The sequence below is a fragment of the Bicyclus anynana genome, chromosome 5 (genome assembly GCF_947172395.1).
Source record: "Bicyclus anynana chromosome 5, ilBicAnyn1.1, whole genome shotgun sequence".
Classification (NCBI taxonomy): Eukaryota; Metazoa; Arthropoda; class Insecta; order Lepidoptera; family Nymphalidae; genus Bicyclus; species Bicyclus anynana.
In genome coordinates, this window is record NC_069087.1 from 5,997,243 (window position 1) to 6,018,049 (window position 20,807).

Consider the following 20,807-nt stretch of genomic DNA (forward strand, 5'->3'; position numbering starts at 1 on the left):
AGTTGTGTGCCTACGTCATTGAGTATTCTGTAACCTTTAAGGGGAATTAGTCAAACAAGTGTTTGCTCTAAGGCTGAAGGACGAGAAGGGTCCAAACTCCCTTTGTGTCTTCAACAAGGGTACCACTCACCTTGCCCTATTGAGTCGATTTGTTCCAATATCCTGTGCGAGATTGCAGACAGTTTAAGATTAATACGAAAGAAGATTTAAATACTTTATTATAAGTACGACGTATTAGGTACGACCTTAAATTAAGGTGAAATAATACCAGTGGAGCATAAAAAAATGTAGTATTGGGAAGGTAGGTTTAGGGTAAGTCCAGGATAGATGCCCCACTTTTCGAAAATGCTAAATAACTCCGAATTTTATAATCTTAGAGCATTGCGTTCTTTGGGAGATATTAAATATATTTCTTAATGTTCTATATTATCTGAATCTTTCTGATATAGACTGTGTAGATTTTGTGTAAATTGTAATTTTATGGACCTCTAAAAAATGGGATAGACGCCTACTGTGGCGGATAGAAGACTTGTCATGAAAAATCTTCTGAGGATAGGTGCCCTTAGTGGGGATTAGCGACTTAGATTGAACATTGTTATTGGTTTGTTCTGAAATCAAACAACTATATTATTATAATCAGTATTTATGGTGTTTTATATAACTTTCATTTTCATTTATTCAGTTATACTTTAGCTGTAGCTTTTTAGCAAACTGGTATGCTAACTGACGTATTTCTGTTCGGTCCAGCGGAAATCCAGCTTCTCCTAATTTGAATGTAAGAGCCACGAGTCGTTTTTTGTTATTACAGCATGTTTTCATAAAACAAATAAAAATAAATGCTGGATATATATTATTTTTTTCAGTAATAATTATGCCAGACAGTAACTACAATGATATGATGCAATACAATACAAAGTAAAAGTAATTCAAATTTAAAACAACAACACATACAGTAACTTTAAAAATAAGAATTGCTGTTAACGGCAAATCTTCGTCCTAATATTTTAGATGGTATTCCTTATATTCTAGAAATCTGATTTACGCCTTTCTCTCTCTTTTTCATCTCTTCAAACGCTGCTAGCATACTGTCTTCGGTCTAGGTTACAGTACGAGGGACAACACCCTGTTTCCTTTTATATTTACGAGGCATTTTGCTCTCCTGCAACAACACAACACTTATAATAAACAGTTGGGGATAGTTGCCCTTAGGGGCAACCTAATAAAAAACGGGGCAACTATACTTTTTGTAGGGGATAGATGCCCTTATCAATAAAAACAAAAGTTGAGTTTCAATTACTATAAAATCTATCACTTTACATAGGCTAATCTTCAATGCAAGCAGACAAATAGAAAAAAAAAATAAAATTATAAGCGAGAGAAAAAATACACTGTTGAAAGAACTTACGAATCTTATTTTGGCGCCTTTTGTCGTCTCACCGCGGAACATTTTTACTCACACAGACGAAACGCATGCACTCCGGTCGAAATTCCTCCCGACACTAAGGTTTGCAGGGGGAGGACTCGTTACTTACAGTAAAATTTAACTCCTACTTAATAAAACTTAATAAAAATCAAGTCATCTATCCCACTGGGGCATCTATCCTGGAATTACCCTAATCTATTTACTATTCAACAACACGAATAATTAACGAGTACGAGCAACTTATACATGCCTAGTAATTTGTTTCCTTAAGTCTCTTTCAAACCTAGTCTTTGACCTCTTATATCTATAATCCATTTCCTTTCCTCTTTCTTGGTAGTTTTCTTTTATAAGATACATACAAAGAAGTTACAAGTAGATACGTAAACGCAATTGATGTTAATTTCGAGTTAATATTCAGTCTCTGTTTAAACTATAAACATAAATCTCAACTGTTCCCATCGATTCAGTAGCTCAAGTGGATATTAAAGCGTGGCGCGTCGCTTGACAGTGCATCGATTTAATTGTCGCAGAGTCGATGACCGTGGATACGGACCGCTAAGTGCACGCACCGTCACTAAACAGTTTACAATTTCTCATTAACAACGCTTACTGCTCCAGTAGCAATCAAACAAATAAATTCCTAATGTATTGAAGTTGAACGACCAAGATATTTAAATGAAGATTTTGAATATTTTAAAGAGAACGCTGATTAATGTATTGATTGATTCAGGAAACTATCTGAAGATATTTTCTTCCTCATTGCATTATAAGAACGTAGACAGTGTTTACACATTTTAGTGCAAAATGCACTACGTTCCTCAACAGTAGTCGAGGAAAGACTGACGTGCGCAGTCTGCTCGCTGCTGTGAAACGCCAAACCGATTCAGCCTCGCCGTCCTACAAACTTGCTTACCTTGTCTGACATATCAATTTTCTCTTCACACACACCGAGCGGAGTTAGTACTTATCAACAACTCCTCTACACTTCTGCGCTCCTAGTATTTATGTTACAAAAGAATACGCGGATATCGCCCTGGGTTCAAAAGTTTATTTTTTATTATTTAAACAAAAATATGACGTTGTTTATTTATTTATGAGATAATTTATGTAAATGAACTTTGAAGTATTTAAGCGATGAAAAATAATTACCTTCATTGCTACCTACTGGAACAGGTAAACTACTATAAAACCAACGACCTGTCCAAGGTAAAATTATGAATAAAAAAAAACATCAACATATTTCTTGTATGTTTGCTTTTGTGTGTAAATGATTATCATACCTACGTAGTAATTAATATTAATGTTACCTACGCGAACGGTTTTAATGGTATCTTTTAATTGATAAGAATTTTATTATCATACAGCTTCGCAATGTCTAAGAAAAAGGCAGACACGTAGTGTATTAACTAAGGAGAGGTCCGCACGTGCTCAGAATAAATAGCTTTCTTTCCAGAGGGAATGTAACTTTGCTTTTGTAATTAGGTTTTTATGTGCAACGTGTCTACGAGGTAAGGTATTTCTATTCGTCTACACAAGGTATACCTACCTAGTACCTTTTATTTGTAGCTTTACGTTCAATAATAGAGAGACAAAACCTACTATGTTTAAAGGTCATCACTGTCTGATAAGCAGGCGCACTGAAAATGTTAATATGACGTCAGCAGGTAGAGTACGTACCTAGACCTATACCTACCGCATCGGATGCGCCAATGTCACGCATTTAATTACCGCGTTGGCGGTTACTATTTCCTGACGTCATGAATTTTCAGTAGTCTGTATATTGGTATATATAAATTGAACTCGAATACACTCGAATTTGAGACGTGTTCACATAAAACTGTACGCTATAATATAGCTTAATTATGTAACTTTTTACACATATTCGAATAACCGGAGAGCGTTGTTACTTATAGATGGACAACAGGCCAAATACATCTTCATAGCTAGCATAGCATAGCTATGTTAGTGACTTTGGTTGCCTACAGATCTTCTAATTTCTGATTCGATCACTCAGAGAAACTCCAAGCATAGCTCGCTCCATCGCCCGCTGAGTGACTTTGAGTCTTCTAATATGGTGATGTGATGACCTACGGATACGAGACTTGTCGCTAAACGTGTGTATTTTTATTACTGCATCAACAGTCACGAAAATATTAATCACTCGATCATTACATCAATTGCCCGAGGCCGGAGTGTCATCCGTTTTCCCTCCCTATCCTCCACCCTTTTAACGCTTTTAGAGGGTTGCAAATGGAACTCCACAAATATTTAACAATCAAATTTGAACTGTGTCTGTTAAATGATAGAGATGGTTTTAGCGCGTCAGTTATTTTGAACGGTGCAATATTAAATTCCGCAGCGATATGAAATTGTGCACAGTTTGAAATGGAGGCTTATATTAAAGTGACAGCGCTGATTGGAGTTATGAAGAGTTTGCTTGTGATAGGGGATTAGAGATGCACGTCGATTGATTGGAAGCCTGTTTGATAACTAATTTATCATGTCACTGTCTATAATTTAGCTATAGTAAGTATAGGACCTATCTATACTAATATTATGATCAAGAAAGATTTGATTGTTTGTTTGTTTGCATTGAATAGGCTCTGAAACTACTAAACCGATTTGAAAAATTCTTCACTATATAGAGATTGAGTTACTATAACTATTATGTGTGCCTATAATTTCCCACCCAAACCCAATTTTAAAACATTTTGTCTGTTCACGGCTTACGATATATAGGTAGATAACCTATAGTTGTACTTATGTGGACCTATCTAATTATTTTATTTCATTGATAAAAAGATAGGAATGAAAGCGATTCTAATATTATTGGTTTTTGGTGCAAACTTATCCATTATATTGATTTTTGTTACAAATGTCTAACTTTTTCTCACATCCATAGTAGACAATTAACTACATATAAAATAAAACAAGTTTCCATCTGACTGTACCTACTCGTTTATTATAAACAGGTTATCGATCGTTTGTTATTTCGCTTTTTTTTTGTATTTGAAAAATAGTAGCTATAAAATAGCTTGTCCGAGGAATTGCTACCACGGTACGAGTGGGTGTCTACTTATATTTGCTACGAAATTATCTTTCTGTTTAAAGTTAAAGTCGCCATTCGAAACTCTGTTAAAGATTTAAATTCAACTCTGAAACTTCTTTAAGATCTACGAGTTAGTACGTTCCGCATTACATTGTTCTACAAAGAGATTTCATTTAAACCACGTAAGTTACCTAGACCTACAGTGATGCCAGACAAAAACGTAAAAAGTAATATCCACAATCATAGTCATCGATTTCCCAAACAGAACAAAACCCACCATCACAACGTCGTTTATGCTTTCATTACGTTTATTACAATAGACAAGTCATTAATTAATAAAGTAATTTTAGTTGTAGAACGTCTAAAATAGGAATAGACAAAGAAATATAAAACGAGGAAGTGACACGTGAGATCAAAGAGAAATCCTTGTCATACGCGACAACAGAGAAAGCAAGACAATGATAGTTTCTACGCTTCAATTCAATCAATTCAAGAACAGCAAATGCGTCATGCATGTCCAATACATGCATGACGCATTTGCTGTTCTTGGAATAAGAAGGGATTTATATCTTTTTTACTTAACAATCTTGAATGGTTTATAATTAAAGCCTGGGGTTTATTGAGAGATCGAGTCTAGTTTCACAAAATATTACAAGGTACAAGGTACTTACCTTTGTACGGGGGTAAACCCTCATGGATAGGGATATAGATACTTTCTCGTCATTAGAAGGCAAGAAAGAAGGTTATATCGGAAACTTCTACCCCACGGTGTCCCAATTTGTTTTGCACGCCATTAACGATCAATTATTCCCACGTTTCTTCAGCACCCACGACTATAACTGATCGTGTATTGATCGCTGCGCGCATGACGGCTCGACTTATGAAACGTCTTCGCTGCCGTTTGAGCTGCAGAAACGTGAGAATAATTGACCGTCAATGGCTGACTTTAATAGGTAGTAGTTGTTAGTAGGTAGGTACGTACGTCCTAATACACTAGGTCTAGGTCAAGTTATCTAGGTATAGGTAGCTTCTATGGTTTTAACACAGAGGTATTTAGCTACGTTTTTTTCCATTAGATATCTCATAAGTAAAGTTTTCTTTAAAGATCTATAATCAGTTATATCGCCGAAATTCCTGAAAGAGAATTTTTAAATAATTATAGTTAAGCTGTGACATTATTCTGTCACCATACCAACCACAGAGGCCGACGATTCATGGGATATTAGTTATTACGTAACTTGTGTGAAAGACAAATGACAGTTATTTTTTTTTTTACTATATAAAAATAAGTCTGGTTTTCCTTCCTGACGCTATAACTCCAGAACGCACGGACCGATTTCCACGGTTTTGCATTCGTTGGAAAGGTATCAGGCTCCGTGAGGTTTATAACAAAGAAAATTCAGGAAAAATTTCAACGTAAGGTGGAGGTAGGGTAGGGTACGGGTAGGGTAGGGGTAGGGCAGGGGTAGGGGTAGGGTAGAGGTATTTGAAAGTTTACATCGAGTTTCACGCGAACGCAGTCGCGGGCATCCGCTAGTCTATGTATACAGTATAAACACGGTTAGATTAAACATATGCCACCGGTTCTAAGAACCAAAGTTGTTCGTCGAGGCAATAAAAATGTAGTGTTAATTGACGATATATGTCAAGACATGCTTCTTTCATCACACCAGACGCATTCTTATAGAGACAGTAGGTAGGTACTCGTATTCTAGGTAGCTGTACCTATAGGTACATAGTGTAGTCTTGTACCTTGTTGAGCTCTTTATGACAGACCTCGTCATGGATAGTAAGTATCACTGATAATTTTATACTATAGATCGGTTACGTCCCTACAAAATTACCGCAAAAAGTAATCCGAATAATAGGCTACAATACTAAGCGCATACATGCACAATTTCGTCTTTTTAATTTCATTATATGTTTATGTACCTATATATGTTTATACAGTTTTTACTCTACCTGAACACACAACTCGACATTGTAGGCGATATTTAGATATTAATTTGTTTAAATAACGTTCGTCGTTGTCCACAACTAACATTGAGACATCTTCATTTTTCAAGCACAAGACCAGGGAATAGGGATGATGACAGTTTTTTAAATTGTATATAAATTAAGAGTATACTAATAGTAAAGCAATTTTGTAAAAGGAACAGGGTATCTGCGATCATTACTTTCGGAGCTACAGGGATTTAAAGAGTCAGATTTGCGGCGCTGCCGCGGATCCCTGAAAAACGCCCCATACAAAATGGCTCGAAAAAATGACGTCATAGGTAATGTAATGATCGTTAGATTTGTATGCGCGTTCAAACAAAATTACTAATATCTTTGTTATTTATGCGTTTGTCTTTGTAGTTCATATATTAAAAAATGTCACATTTAATGTAAGGAAGCTAAAACTGTATGAATTTTCATCTAATTACGATAAAATTTTTTTAATAGTTTTTGAAATTTTATAACCTCATTTATTTTGCAAATATCCAGACAATCTTTGCTTTTTATGTATATATTAGTTAACATTGACCCTATTTACCCGAATGTATCATAAAAATCAATATATTCAAACCTAGTCATCATCCCCATTGTACGACGTGTATCTAGTAAATAGGTACATGTATGGAAAAATGCACTGCCTACTCTGAGGACTCAATAGGTACAAACCCATTTTGGACCACAGAAACATAGTTTTTCAAGATTCTTTCCAATTGTACCCTACTTAAAAACCTTGTGCACGCCACTGCTACCTAGGTAGGTATGCTGTGTTCACGCCGCAGCTATACTGTATGTGGGTACCAATTTGGCTAAAATTTTCAATAGAGATAGTGTACCTACCATGCATTCACACATTGGCATAAATCTCGGTTTAACCCCCGGGTTTCCGCGTAATTTGTGGAAAACGAAATTTCACGCAAACTGGGTCATGCGTCCATGAAAAAGCTGGTGGTGGCACGTGCTAGTATTTCTCGCCATACCTACAATTCCAAAACAAACACTTTGACGGACATTTCACAGCCGCGGCGCGGGCAATTTGAGAGGATTCGTGTTTAAACGCCTGATCGCTCCCCACGGGCTCCGCGTAGGGTTACCAGCTATGGAATCACGTATTATAGGATAAATATTTTATTAAAATATAGGAAATATTTAAACCGCGGATATAAAAATAGAGGGGTAGGTAAACTTAGTTATGAAACCAGCGTAACTGCTGGGGCGTACATATTTACAGCGTAATCGAATTATCCACTTACAAACTCTTTACATAATTGGTAATTGAGTGAAAATAAGAAATACCTATGTTATTCTCCAGAGCTTGAAAAATAACTTAATTTCTGTGATTTAAACCCTTGCAAAAGTCCGAAATGTAGTTAATTTCGAACTTAATCACAAAGTTGGAACTTTTACCACTAAATAGTTTGTTTGTACTTTGCATCTATGTACCTACGTTTTACCCTTAACGTTTCTTGATCTCACAGATCTATACAGCATTGCTGACAATGGAAGGTATGGGAGAACCTACCTACAAATTGATAAAAATAAATGTTGACAATGTTCAAGTCAAATCTAGTTACGCCTTCTTCTGCATACTTATTACGTAGCCACCTACTTGTATCAATTGTCTGTTTACTCAAAATCACTAATTTTTACTGGCCGGCTTAAGATGATCTTCAAGTCACAGTCTTTTACCTACAAATTGATAAAAATGAATCTTGAGAATGTTCAAGTCAAATCTAGTTACGCCTTCTTCTGCATCTTATTACGTAGCCACCTACTTGTATCAATTGTCTGTTTACTCATCATCAATCAATTTTACTGGCGGGCTTAAGACGATCTCGAAGACACAGTCTTTTAAATACCATCACCAACTTTGCAACTTCGATCCTAACCTAATTATCTTCGCTATTAGCCTAACCTAATTAGAAATTCTTGGTAAGACCAATTTTTCTTATAGCACGCCGGAAGCTTCACGATGGAACTTATATCATATTTGATCTCAAGCCGCAAAGGCTAACCAACGAAACACCAGTAGGTACCTACCTAATAACTATTGCCAAAAATTTTAATTCAAAGGATGATCATGCCCATCTACCTATACCTACACTTAAAATAGAAGGAATATCCCAAAAATTTAATACAGTTGGCCACTTAGTCCGGGCGCTCCCGAGCTATTAATCTCCCACCCTGCGTTCGCCCTCCCACCCTCTGTCCACCCTCCCATTCAGCCCGCCGCTACACCCGGGCAGCAATTTGTGCCTCGATACACGGCTAAATGTGCCCGAGCCGATAAACTCGGCCGATGTCACACACAGTATATCCTTTATTGCGTTCGATGACTAGTTGACATTTGTGGCCTATACTCGTACCTACATATCTACGTGAATAGGCGTGTATAGATAGATAGTAAACGAAGTTTGTACAAAGATACGTGTATGACGTCATTGGACTACGTTTATAGAATAAAACAATGTGCATTCATTAGGATGATCTGCATACAAGGCTAAATGTGACCGAGCTGATAAACTCGGCCGATTCACACACTTTTATTCCTTTGATGGCTTGTTGGCACTTGTGGCCTATACCTTCATAGATATCTACGTGAATAGGCGTGTATAGATAGATAGTAAACGCAGTTTGTACAAAGCTACGTGTATGACGTCATTGGACTACATTTATGGAATAATACAATGTGCATTCATTAGGATAATCTGCATACAAGGCTAAATGTGACCGAGCCGATAAACTCGGCCGATTCACACACTTTATTCTTTGATGGCTAGTTGACACTTGTGGCCTATACCTACCCAGGTGAATAGGCAGGCGAGTAAGAATAATATACTCCCGACCAAGGTTCTTGTTTTCTCTCTCTCTCTCTCTCTCTCTCACTCTCTCTCTGTCTCTCTCTCTAATTCTACGTAGTCGTAGTCTAACTCTACGTAGTCGTAGACATACCTACCTACCAGTGGCGTGCACACCTTAGATGCAAGAATGCCCTGCCTACCCTGATGAGTCATTACGAACCCTGCATTGGACAAAGATTTCGCATTTTGTACATTTTGTTCACATAGTGCGTATCCTAGTTAAAAACCCTATACACGCCACTGCTATCTACCTATTTAAACGCTTTATTAAGTATAGTCCGTTAAAAGGTCTCGTGCGAATAAAGGCTTAGCATGAGCTAAGTATAAGAAAACAGATTTTTGTCGCTAAACAATGTCATATCTAGTTACTTGTAGCTGACTTGTACCTAGTTGTAAAATAAATATTCTTTGTTTTTCTTATAGATCACGTAGGTTGATAGTATTTACGTAAGTAGATAGATCCCGTTAGCATAATATGCTACTTTTTTACAGTTAACAGTTACCAGAGCTAGCTAGTAAATCCCTGCATTGTGGTCCGCAGAGAGCAATCAATTACAGCGTCTGGCGGCGCGCCAACGCCGTTCTTTAATTAACCACTTTATCTACTGCACTCCACTACGATCGGTTATACTTATTAACGAAAGAAACGTTGTCTATAATTACCTACTATTCAAATTATGCTAGCCGCTCACCATCCAATAAGTCCACGTGCCTGCAGCGGTAACGACAGGACATCCGACATAACTGATCGGGTGTTGGTCGCGATCTGCATAATGTCATGCACATCACGACCAACATACGAACTGCGTGCAGATCGTGGTTTTTTGACGGCCTCCGTGGCGCAGTGGTATACGCGGTGGATTTATAAAATGGAGGTCCTGGGTTCGATCCCCGACTGGGTCCCCGATTGATGTTTTCTTAATTGGTCCAGGTCTGGCTGGTGGGAGGCTTTGGCCGTCTAGTTTAGACGTAAGCCAAGCGATTTAGCGTCCCGGTACGATGTCGTGTAGAAACCGAAAGGGGTGTGAATTTTCATCCTCCTCCTAACAAGTTAGCCCGGTTCAATCTTAGATTGCATCATCACTTACCGTCTGGTGAGATTGTAATCAAGGGCTAACTTGTAAAGAATAAAAAAAAGAAACATCATGACCAACATACGATCAACCAATTTCACTCCGTACTTCAGTGGTGTGCACTTCATAAATGCTAAAATGCACTGCCTACCCTCGATAACTCATTACGAACATGTACCTATAGGAGAAGAAATTTTCCATTTTCTACAATTATTACGTAAATTGCATACCCTACTTAAAAACTTTGTGCACGCTACTGCCCTACATGACTTCTTCAGGCCAATTCACTAAATCTGACGTTTTTAATGGACACATACGAAATTTACCAACTAGCTAATTGTTAGTAAGTAAGAATTTGTATTTACTATTTTCTATTATAGGTAAACAATGTCATCCAGTGCCTAATACTGAAAACCCTTCGTGGATATCATAGAGTAGGTAGATGGACATTTCCCAGTTAACATTCTGATTTTTGTCTGAGCTTTACGGAATATGCAAAATGCGGTTATTATTGATTTGATGTTAATTCTGTTAGGTACGAGTAGCTAACTTAAGTAAGTAGGTACGTCAAAGTTAGTCACGTCACTCAAAATTCACTTCGCTTCGCTTCGAAGGGCGTTAACAAGCGTCAACTGATTTATGATAACGATATTCAGCTCAACGAATTCATAGTTACATGCGGGCCGTGACTAAACACTAATGAGATTAATGTACTCGTATGAATGTATTGTGATTTGTGGTAAGTTTTCAAAAGAAATTTAAAGAATTGTTATTATACTTATCTCTATTAGGTAGGTATAAGTTTAGCAGATCACCCGCCTAGTTCCCAGTTCCGTGAGAATGCGGGGATAAAATATAGCCTATGTTACTCCATGATAAAGTAGATTTCTATTGATGAAAGAATTTATCAAATTGATTTGATTTTATTCGTCACATACAAAAATACAAATCTTACCTCGGCATGATCTCTATCCACTGCGCCACTTAGCCGGTAAATACCACTGCATAATTTTGCCGTAAGAAATCAGTTCCCTGATTTCTTATGGCATCTAGACGTGGGTTCCAAGTAGGTAACCAACTGTGGCCCTCATAAAAAAGCTCAAAATCACTCAGCGAGCGATGGAGCGAGCTATTCTTGTAGTTTATCTGCGTGATCGAATCAGAAATGAGGAGATCACTCACATAGCTCTGCGAGTCGCGAATCTTAAGTGGCAATGAACAGGGCACTTAGTACGAAGAACGTTGGGGTGCCAACGTGCTAAAATGGCGGCCCCCCTAGGTGGTCCGAGGACATCAAACGGGTTGGAGACCGTTTTGTTTGTAAGGTTATGTAAGAGGCCTATGTCCAGCAGTGGATAATGTCCATCGGCTGATAATGATGATCATGATGTTAAACCAACCACGGTCACACAGGGGTTTCTGGTATTACTTTACTCAGATCATAATCCCGACCATAACCGAAGACCGTGTCTTACCAGGGAAGGGACGTTCTGTCTACCTCTATACTTCAATCACTTGGGCTCGTCTAACTCGACGGTTAACAAAACGCCTTAATCCCTCGGTGAGACTGTTCCGGTCTCAGTAAAATACGCAGGAACAGAAAAATATGTTTAGAATGATCGTTCCTATTATATAAAAATCCTTCCCCAAATGAAGCATTTTTGTTAGTTACCATCAGCAAAATAATGTTCTTGAACCCTTTGTCACCCAAAGTCATGAAAATCTAATAAATAGCTTGCACTTAGAGATATTTCCTGGAGCGGCATACGCACATAGCCCACCCTTTGTAATTTTATAGCTGAAAGTGTGTCAGCTCATTCCTCTTACTTACCATATAATATATACGATAGGCAATTATACTGATTATGTAGCTATAAAACGTATTTTTTATAAAGGGACGCTAGAAAAGTGCTGTTTTTCGAAAGGTCGTCACAGAGTTAACTAACTGCTGAAAAACTGGAAAACCGATGGAACCGATTCCCACGCTGCAAGACTCTTGCTACAAAGAGACTTGAGTTTCCAAAAGCACTTTGTAGTTACAAAGGTGTTTTATTATTAAGATAGACTTAGAGGAGGTGAATTCCTGGTTATTTAGACGAGACGAATACCTTAGCATTCCATGGATTCACCGTGCAGGTGCCGCGTTCATCGCGTGGTAGAGTGAAAAACTCCGAACAGAGTCCTGGACTTGTGACTACTGGATGTAGGGTTAAGGAATTCCTTGACAATCGATTAACACTCCCCTCCTCCGCTCGTGTTGTTCTCCCTGCCTAGACAAATTTGGTAAGATCCTATTAGAGCAGCTATGGATACCCGTTCTAATATAGAACTTGCTGCAGTTCTAAAGACGCCAAGGTCTTTAAGCAAGTTATAGAGAGATTTTGCTGGTAATTCTCTCGCAATTACTTTCACGGCGTACAGACTAACTACATAGCCATTTTTAGTTAGTTCATTTATAATATTTACCTATTCACTTTTATACCTACTTTGGTCCTTCGGAATGTTAGTCTCCCACGGCACAGTAAGCTCTACAAGTAGACTAAATATTGCAGTAGAAAATATGGTGAAATCTAAGCAAAAAAGTATTAATAGCTGAAACCTGTCTCTAACAGAACCAATCATAACGTAGCCTCGGAGGCTTTCAAATACAGCGAACTCATCACCTGCATATCGTAATTATAATAGTTAATTAACTCGTTAATTACAGCAATTGGCTCTAATTGGCGTCTATGATCCCAGCTCGTGGTACGCCCATGGCGATGCCACTATAACAAAACCACCAATTTATATATACGCCCAGTTTAAGCAAAAAACGACTTTACGGCTATGTAAATAGTAGGTAGGCGGGCCGCATAGGTGCTGTGGTGGGCTCGGTACAGGCGTTGCGGGGGTGGAGGCAGACGGAGCGGGGGCGGGGCCCCTCTCCCTTCGCCCCGCCCGGTGGCCAATCGCTGCGCAGTCGTACGCACTCACCTTGCGTGCACGTCCCAATGATCCTTTTTATTTTTTCTATAATGCCCAACGTTTTTGTTTAATTTTCGAATCAAAGGCTTCAGCTTTGAAGATTGATTGACAGAATTCTTTGATTTAGTTTTTATTGAGCTTTGGGCGATGTATTCTTGGATTTCGCGTTTAAATTCATTAGGATTTTTAGTTGTTTGTTTCTTTGTTTAGATGTTTTAGTGATTTGTACAGATCTTATGGAAGTTTCAACTCTAGTAGCTACCGAGGTAGGTAGTTTCCTAGTTTCTACCCACCCACCAACTGAGCCTACTTGAAATAAATGAATTTTGAATTTGAATTTTGAATTTTTCACTTTTCAAAGTTATTGAAAATAACGATATTAACGAATATGATAGTTGATTGATTGATTTGCTGTCTTCTTGTTATGAGTACCTACCTAGATACCTATTAGTAGATAGGTACCTACCTACTATATTACTTTAGGTGCTGTTTAACTAGGTAGGTACCTATCTACCTACTTGTGTTTAACTTTAGCACTTATGCCTGGTTCGGACTACTTTAATATTTTAGTCGAGTACGAACATTTTTTAGATTTAACGCCCAAATATCGCTCGTACTAGACTAAAGTAGTCCGAACTAGGCCTTAGGTTAGTCACAACTTAGTACCTGTTAGGTAGGTACCTAGCCTACGACTTACTTATAAATAGGTCTCCTAATATGTATTCGGATCTTGCACTTTCCAATAGGTATGCCTCGGTAAATTTCTTCATCGTGTGCCATCTTCGAACCGAAGTTTGGCGGTCAATTTGTGAAAAGCTTTCCTATTTTTAGATTTTTTAACTGTGGGTAGCTGGGACTAGCTATCCTACGTTATATTTATGTCTTTGACAGGCAGATGTGAAAATTGGGTTCTGTATGTGCCCAAAGAAGCCCAGTTTTCTTGGCATCATGGTGGACCTCTGTCGTCCTTCTCTGTCTTGTTCTATCAATTTAAGCACTTTGGTATTTGATATGTAGCTATTTCAGGTAATTTTTAACATTTTCCTCTACACCCACACCTCCAAGGCTTGTACGTACCTAGTCTGTTAGTTCCCTTTTGAGAATTCCTGTTTCACAGCCATATAAGAGTATACCAGGCCAGACCAGGCGTAACATTTTGAGGCGTAACTTATCAAAGCAGGTAACGTATCTATCTAATAAACTTAAGTAGGTAGGTAGTAACCTACCTAGCAAACTTACTTAGGTGATTTGATGACATTTTCATAAACAAAAAATTGTAAAAAATTAAAATACTACCTATGTACATTAACAAAACTGTATATTTAACTATTTATCATATCCTAAATAAAAATCTTGGTTATAACTGAAACTATTTGTTTTGCCAATTTACGTGTGACCTAAAGGTTAAAATTTCTCGTTGTTCCTAAAAAATATACAACCCAATAAAATCCTCTATAATTGAAACCAAGAACGACGTCACAACAAAGTCATGCCGTACTGCTACGTCCAACTCACCCCTCATTATTAAAACCAATAAGAGGCGAGGGTTTACAACAGGTAGGAGCTTTCGAAACGCCCTATGTGCAACACGACGCAGAGAAACTTGAGCTTTAAGCTAACAGCATAGAGATTCTTTTCCTTTGCGCTAATTCAAAATTGATAAAAGAGAAAGGCCCGCAATAAACATCGGGTCTACATTAGACAGTTTTCTTTGTAATTTGTGTCGCCACAGGTGTTCGACATGGGATTGCAATTTGTCATGGATATTGCGCTTTATCTTTACTGCAGTCTAGTGTCTAATTGGCTTTTTATTCACACATATTTCATTATTTTTGTACATTTAACTCGGTGGTTCCGTGGTTAGCTGGTTAAGATACGTGAGGTCGAAGGGCCAATAAAAAAAATACAACTTAAGTAGGTTCGTTATCAACCCATATTCGGCTCACTGCTGAGCTCAAGATTGGCAGACTTCACAAACTCAGAGAATTAAGGTAATTAATTCTCTGTTATGCAGGTCTTCTTACGATGTTTTCCTTCACCGTTTGAGACACGTGATATCTAATTTCTTAAAATGCACACAACTGAAAAGTTGGAGGTGCATGTCCCGAACCGGATTCGAACCTACACCCTCCGGAATCGGAAGCAGGGGTCATATCCACTGGGCTATCACGAGGTAGGTTACCTAATAGTAACTTGGAGTTGGGAAGTTGTCGGTGCTGGTACACCGCAGTGCATCGAAAAACCTCCTGCACATAATCTTTCACCGTTAGAATCTACTAGACTATGAGAGTGAGGAAATAGAGGGTGCACTTGCGTTTATGCACACACTTGTGCAGTCATATCTGCTGACTCTCAGCATAAAACAGTCGTTACGTAAGGTATACTTACTTATGAATGAAAATATTTTAATAAAGTCTATGTAGCTATACCAATTGGAGTCAACACATTATTCTTCCAGCCCAACTACCTACTCGTAGGTACCTACCTCCTTAAGATTTACTATTTTATCATAAGACGTCTATTGCTAGCCCCTGCGTCATTGCATATGATTTAGGCTTTAGTTGAACCTGGCAGTTAGCAGATACCGGATGAGGGTATATAGACACATACCCTCATCGTCCAAGTATTTAGGTAGGTACATATCACCTGCACCATAAAACACGTTTTACTACCTATAAGTGAAATTATATCCTCTTTCTTATTCCAGACACTCGGTTAACTTCGTGTCGTAAATAATACCTTTGTTGCCTGTTACCGCCAAACACCACCATGATTAAAACTCATGCCTATCATACCTATCTGTAGATACTTACCCATGGTATGGGTTTGGGTTGACAAATATTTTGCTTTTGTAAACTGATATACATAGTTTTTAACTCTTTCGGGACAGAATTTTGAAAATCTTGAATGAATTACATAATTTTTAGTATTTTTCTGGTAGCACGCATAAGTAGTCTTTTACTAAATTACTATGTAACTTGAAAAATGAAGGACTTTCAACCCCTATTTCACCCTGATTTTATTTTCGCGACAAAAAGTATCCTATCCTTCCTAAGTCGGTACCTATGTACCTTCTTTGTATTATGTTATCAAGTCGTGCCAAGTTTCATTTGAACTAATTGAGAAGTTTCATCGTGATGAAAAAGACGAACAGTCAGAGACGGACAAAAAATATATAAAATATATTTTTGGCATCAGAATCTATGATATAGGTACCTACCACCTATACTTAATGTCCTCCAATCAAAAATTTCAAAGTATCTTCAATGTACAGAATAGGTACAGTTTTATTTTTTAGGACTCTAAAGCCAGTTACAAAAATAATACCACTTCCCTCCAAAATATCCAAAAATGTGGATGGAGTAGTGTCTACGTACGTAAGGTAGGTGTGTAAAGTTTCCGAACGTAGGTATGAACTCGTAGACAGAGAGTAAGTAGCATAGGTACTCTGTCTATCTAGAACTATTTTAGAAATGACAACTAAACAGTACAGTGTTACCAATCTTTAAAATTTACCCATTAATATAGGTAGTTATATTTCTTTTAATGTCGGCCAAAATATTGATGTGCACAACGCTATTTATATTATAACTTCTATCAGTTTATTTGCTTTTGTTTCAAAGTTTATACGTGTTGTGTCATTTAAAATGAAAGACATTCCTTGGAACTAGCACGTTTCGCAATTAAAGATAATTAAGTAGGTAATTACTACACATGTTTTTTTTTATATTTTAAAGAATTAGTATAGGTATAGCTATATAGGCACATATATCGATTGGTTGTCTGGAAGAGATCGCTCATTAGCGATAAGGCCGCCAATTGTACGTTAGTTTTTAAGTTAATTTCTTACTTATTATTATTCTTTTTGGTGTACAATAAAGTATATTTCATTCACATCCATCATCAATCAACCTAGCCTAGCCAAACCTAGCTTTGGTAGTGCTACGAGTTCTATAGGTGTTCTAACCGCTGTGTTCATATTGCATGTTAGTACTTTAACGGCATTTGGTGTCACGGGTGTGTTTTGGGTTCGATCCCGGGGGAGATAGCCGACAGCTGTGCGGGGCAGGTGCGCCCCGAAACTGCGAACCCGGACCGACCTGCGTTTGTCTGTGCCTTTTTTTGTAAACCCAATACATATTTAGTTTTTTGTAGTAGATAGGTAATTTCAATTATGTTGGGGAGTAACTGCATGTTAAGCCAAAATTATTAATTGATGAATTAGTAAGATATTGTTGATGTTTGATTTGATGTCTGACTAGAAAGAAATTAAAATGCATGTTCATGTTAATAAAATTTATGTTATTCTCTTGTCGACTTCCAATTGCCTACAAATTACAGGCATATTTCTACTCTTAATAATACTCGGTAGTTTTCAATAATCTAATGACTAAAAAGCCTATCCAAAATCAGAAAGTTAAATTAATAGCATTAAAGTTTTAACCCGTTGAAAATATGGGAATCGCGAATATAATCAGCGTGGTACGTGCACCCTCGCACAGTGCACGCCACCGGCCAGTCACGCCACGCTCGCGCACCCGCGCGCCCGCGTACTACCCGCTGCCGGCACCTGAATAACCACGGCCTTTCTTTATTACAGAGCAAAGTGGAGTACTACGTGAAATGGAAAGGCTGGAAGCCGAAACACAACACTTGGGAGCCGGAGGAGAACATTCTCGACCCGCGGCTCATTCAAAGCTTCGAAAGAGGCGAGGAACTACGCAGACAAGGTCGGAAGAGGGAACGGGAACACTCGCCCGTCGAGCGAGCACGCAGCGGCTCCGAGGAGCGCCATCCGCCGCCGGGGAAACGCAAGGCGGAAGTTCTGTCGCGAGAATCGGGAAAAATCGGCGTCACGATCACTATGAGTCCGCCGGCCAAGCGGCACGACTCCACGAAAGTGAACGGCGGGAGGACGCACGCCCAGCCTCCGCCGCCGGCTGCGCCGCCGGGCGGTGCCCCGGCGCCGGCGTCTCCCGCGGCCGAAGCCGCCGCACCGAGGACGGGACCTAGGAGAGCACCGCATTCCCCGGAGGAAGCAGACGCTCACACTCCTCCCGAAAGAGAAAGGCGAACAGATTCTCAGCCGACGGCGACGGCCCCCGCCGAGCCGAAGGGCGCTCGGCCTCCACCACCAGCCCCGCCGGCGGAGGACGAAGACTCGTGGGGCGAAGCCCCCGTCGCCGCGCCGAACCCGCCCCCTCCTCCTCCCCGACGGGGAGCCGCGTACTGGATGGCGCGATCCCCTGTCGCCGATCAAATCTTCATAACGGACGTCACCGTCAACCTGCAAACGGTGACCATCAGGGAGTGCCGCACCGAGAAAGGATTCTTCAGAGCGCGCGAGCACCGACCGCTCGATATAACGTAAACTTCGTAGTTTCGAATTCTCGTACAAATTTTTATCAATAGACATTGTGTACAGGCATAGGTAGCTAGTATTTATTTAGTTGTTACTACACGAGCTGTTGATGCGTAGACATACCGTCGAAGTGTGATCGATTCCTAGTTGTAAGTGTGCCTAAAGAACGGAAACGAAAGGAATAAAACGTATGATTGATGTGACAAGTTTTGACTCTTAATATGTAGTAGGTAACCTCAAGGCGATATGACCACCAATTTGTAAACAAGTAGGCAAATTATTGTCAATTGTTAAAAATAGAATGTCTATTATTTGTTAAATTATTGATAATAATATTGACTGGTTATTGTACCTCCCTGTAACCTGATACTATAATTCTACAATAGGTTAATGGCTCTAATGCTTTTATATATTCATATATACTTTTATAATATATAATATAATAATTGTATCAAACTGCACCTTAATTTCTTATCGAAAATTAATATTGCAATAACATTTTCATTAATAGTAATGAATTATAATAATTCTTTGATCATAATATTTCTTTGATATTGTAGAAAACTGTAATTCATTTCATGTCAAAATTGATATTTTGAAGTTAATAAGCGAATCTCTTGAGATTTCTGTTTATATTAATTGTAGGGAGCTGTAAATAATTAATAATTATTATTGTACCTAATTAATATTATGTTTAACCCAGATAGAACTTTGTTTATTTTTGTTGTTGTTATTTATAGGAACTTCAATTTAATGTTCCAATTACACCTTGTGATGTATTTTTAGGTTATTTATATTGTAATTTTATGTTTATAAAGGTAAATGTTTGAAATCACTGAAAAAATATTTTCCAAGGCATATTTATGACAGTGTGAACAATTCCTTTAAATTAATTTCTAAAGAATTCAAAATGATTTTTGGTTTATAAAATGAACTGATTGTTTTGTTTGTACATATTATTTTTGCGGAATATTTGTTATTAGGGTTGCCATGATTTAAGATATATCACTATGGAATTTAAGTATAAATATTGAATATTATTATAAATTTGGTGACCCCTTTACAAGTATTATTAATACATAAGAATGTGTTCTTTAATTTGTTATATCTACCTATTATTTGGTTCCTTTTATTTAGTATCAAGTGGAGACGTGAACTCGTAGTTTTTTAAGTTTATAGTTTGTGTAGGTACTTGAAATAAAACAATTTTGTTGATTACACATATTAATTACTTTAAAAGATGGGTGTTTACCATGCAGATTTTGTATTACCTAGTCCTACAGTGTTTTAATAACATAAAAATAAGTTAACATACTATGTCAACGCATTTAAATATTCCTTTATTGAAAGATTCATAAAAAATATATACCTATAGTTGAGCCTTTTAAAGATATTCGATGTAGACAAGTGCAAGCCGGTGTTACCCTATTGCAAACTTCATAAGAAGTCTTTAAAAAAGATTCAAAATTATCAAAAAGCATTTCTTTTAAAAATGAATTTGTAAGCTAAGTATTCTTTTGTACAAATATTGTTAGTAATTATGGTTTGTTTACATCTAGTATATACCGTATGGGGCTCTAGTATAAGTATTCCTATTAATCAACATTGATTAACAATGTTATTGTAACATTTCGCCAATTGCAAGTCATAAAATTGTTTTATTTTTGGTATTTACGAGTTGAATAGTGCATTTTGATAGTGACAGTTGTAAATAGTGTAAATACTTTATGATAGAGCACTTGTTTTATAATGTGATAGTCCTCACACATTGTAGCTTGTAAATAAATGAGAATGAACTAGACAACACGTTTTTTAATTGTGGCCCCAGTTGTGTAGGTAAAATTTTATTTTTAATTTAATATCCGTCAACGTTGCAACTACTTAACCGATTTGGCTGAAATTTGAAATGGAAATAGATTTTAATCTGGATTAACACATAGACTACTTTTCATCCCGTAAAAATCCGTGGTTCACGAGGAATTTTCGAAAAACTAAATTTCGCACGGACGAAGTCGCGGGCGTCCGCTAGTTTAAATGCATGTCATGTGTGCATAAATTTCAAATGTCATTGTGCGCGAAG

At 37.8% G+C, this 20,807-nt stretch overlaps 1 protein-coding gene across 1 annotated transcript in view; it reads left to right on the forward strand.

The window, feature by feature from the left end:
* The window catches only part of LOC112052267 (polycomb group protein Pc), a 38,530-nt gene extending 17,999 nt beyond the window's left edge, over positions 1-20,531 (forward strand). Inside the window, exon 3 of the mRNA XM_024091277.2 lies at positions 17,966-20,531. Coding sequence (XP_023947045.1) covers positions 17,966-18,736 — 771 coding nt within the window. The 3' untranslated portion in view covers positions 18,737-20,531. The remainder of the gene's footprint in view (positions 1-17,965) is intronic.
* The last annotated feature ends 276 nt before the right edge of the window (positions 20,532-20,807 follow it).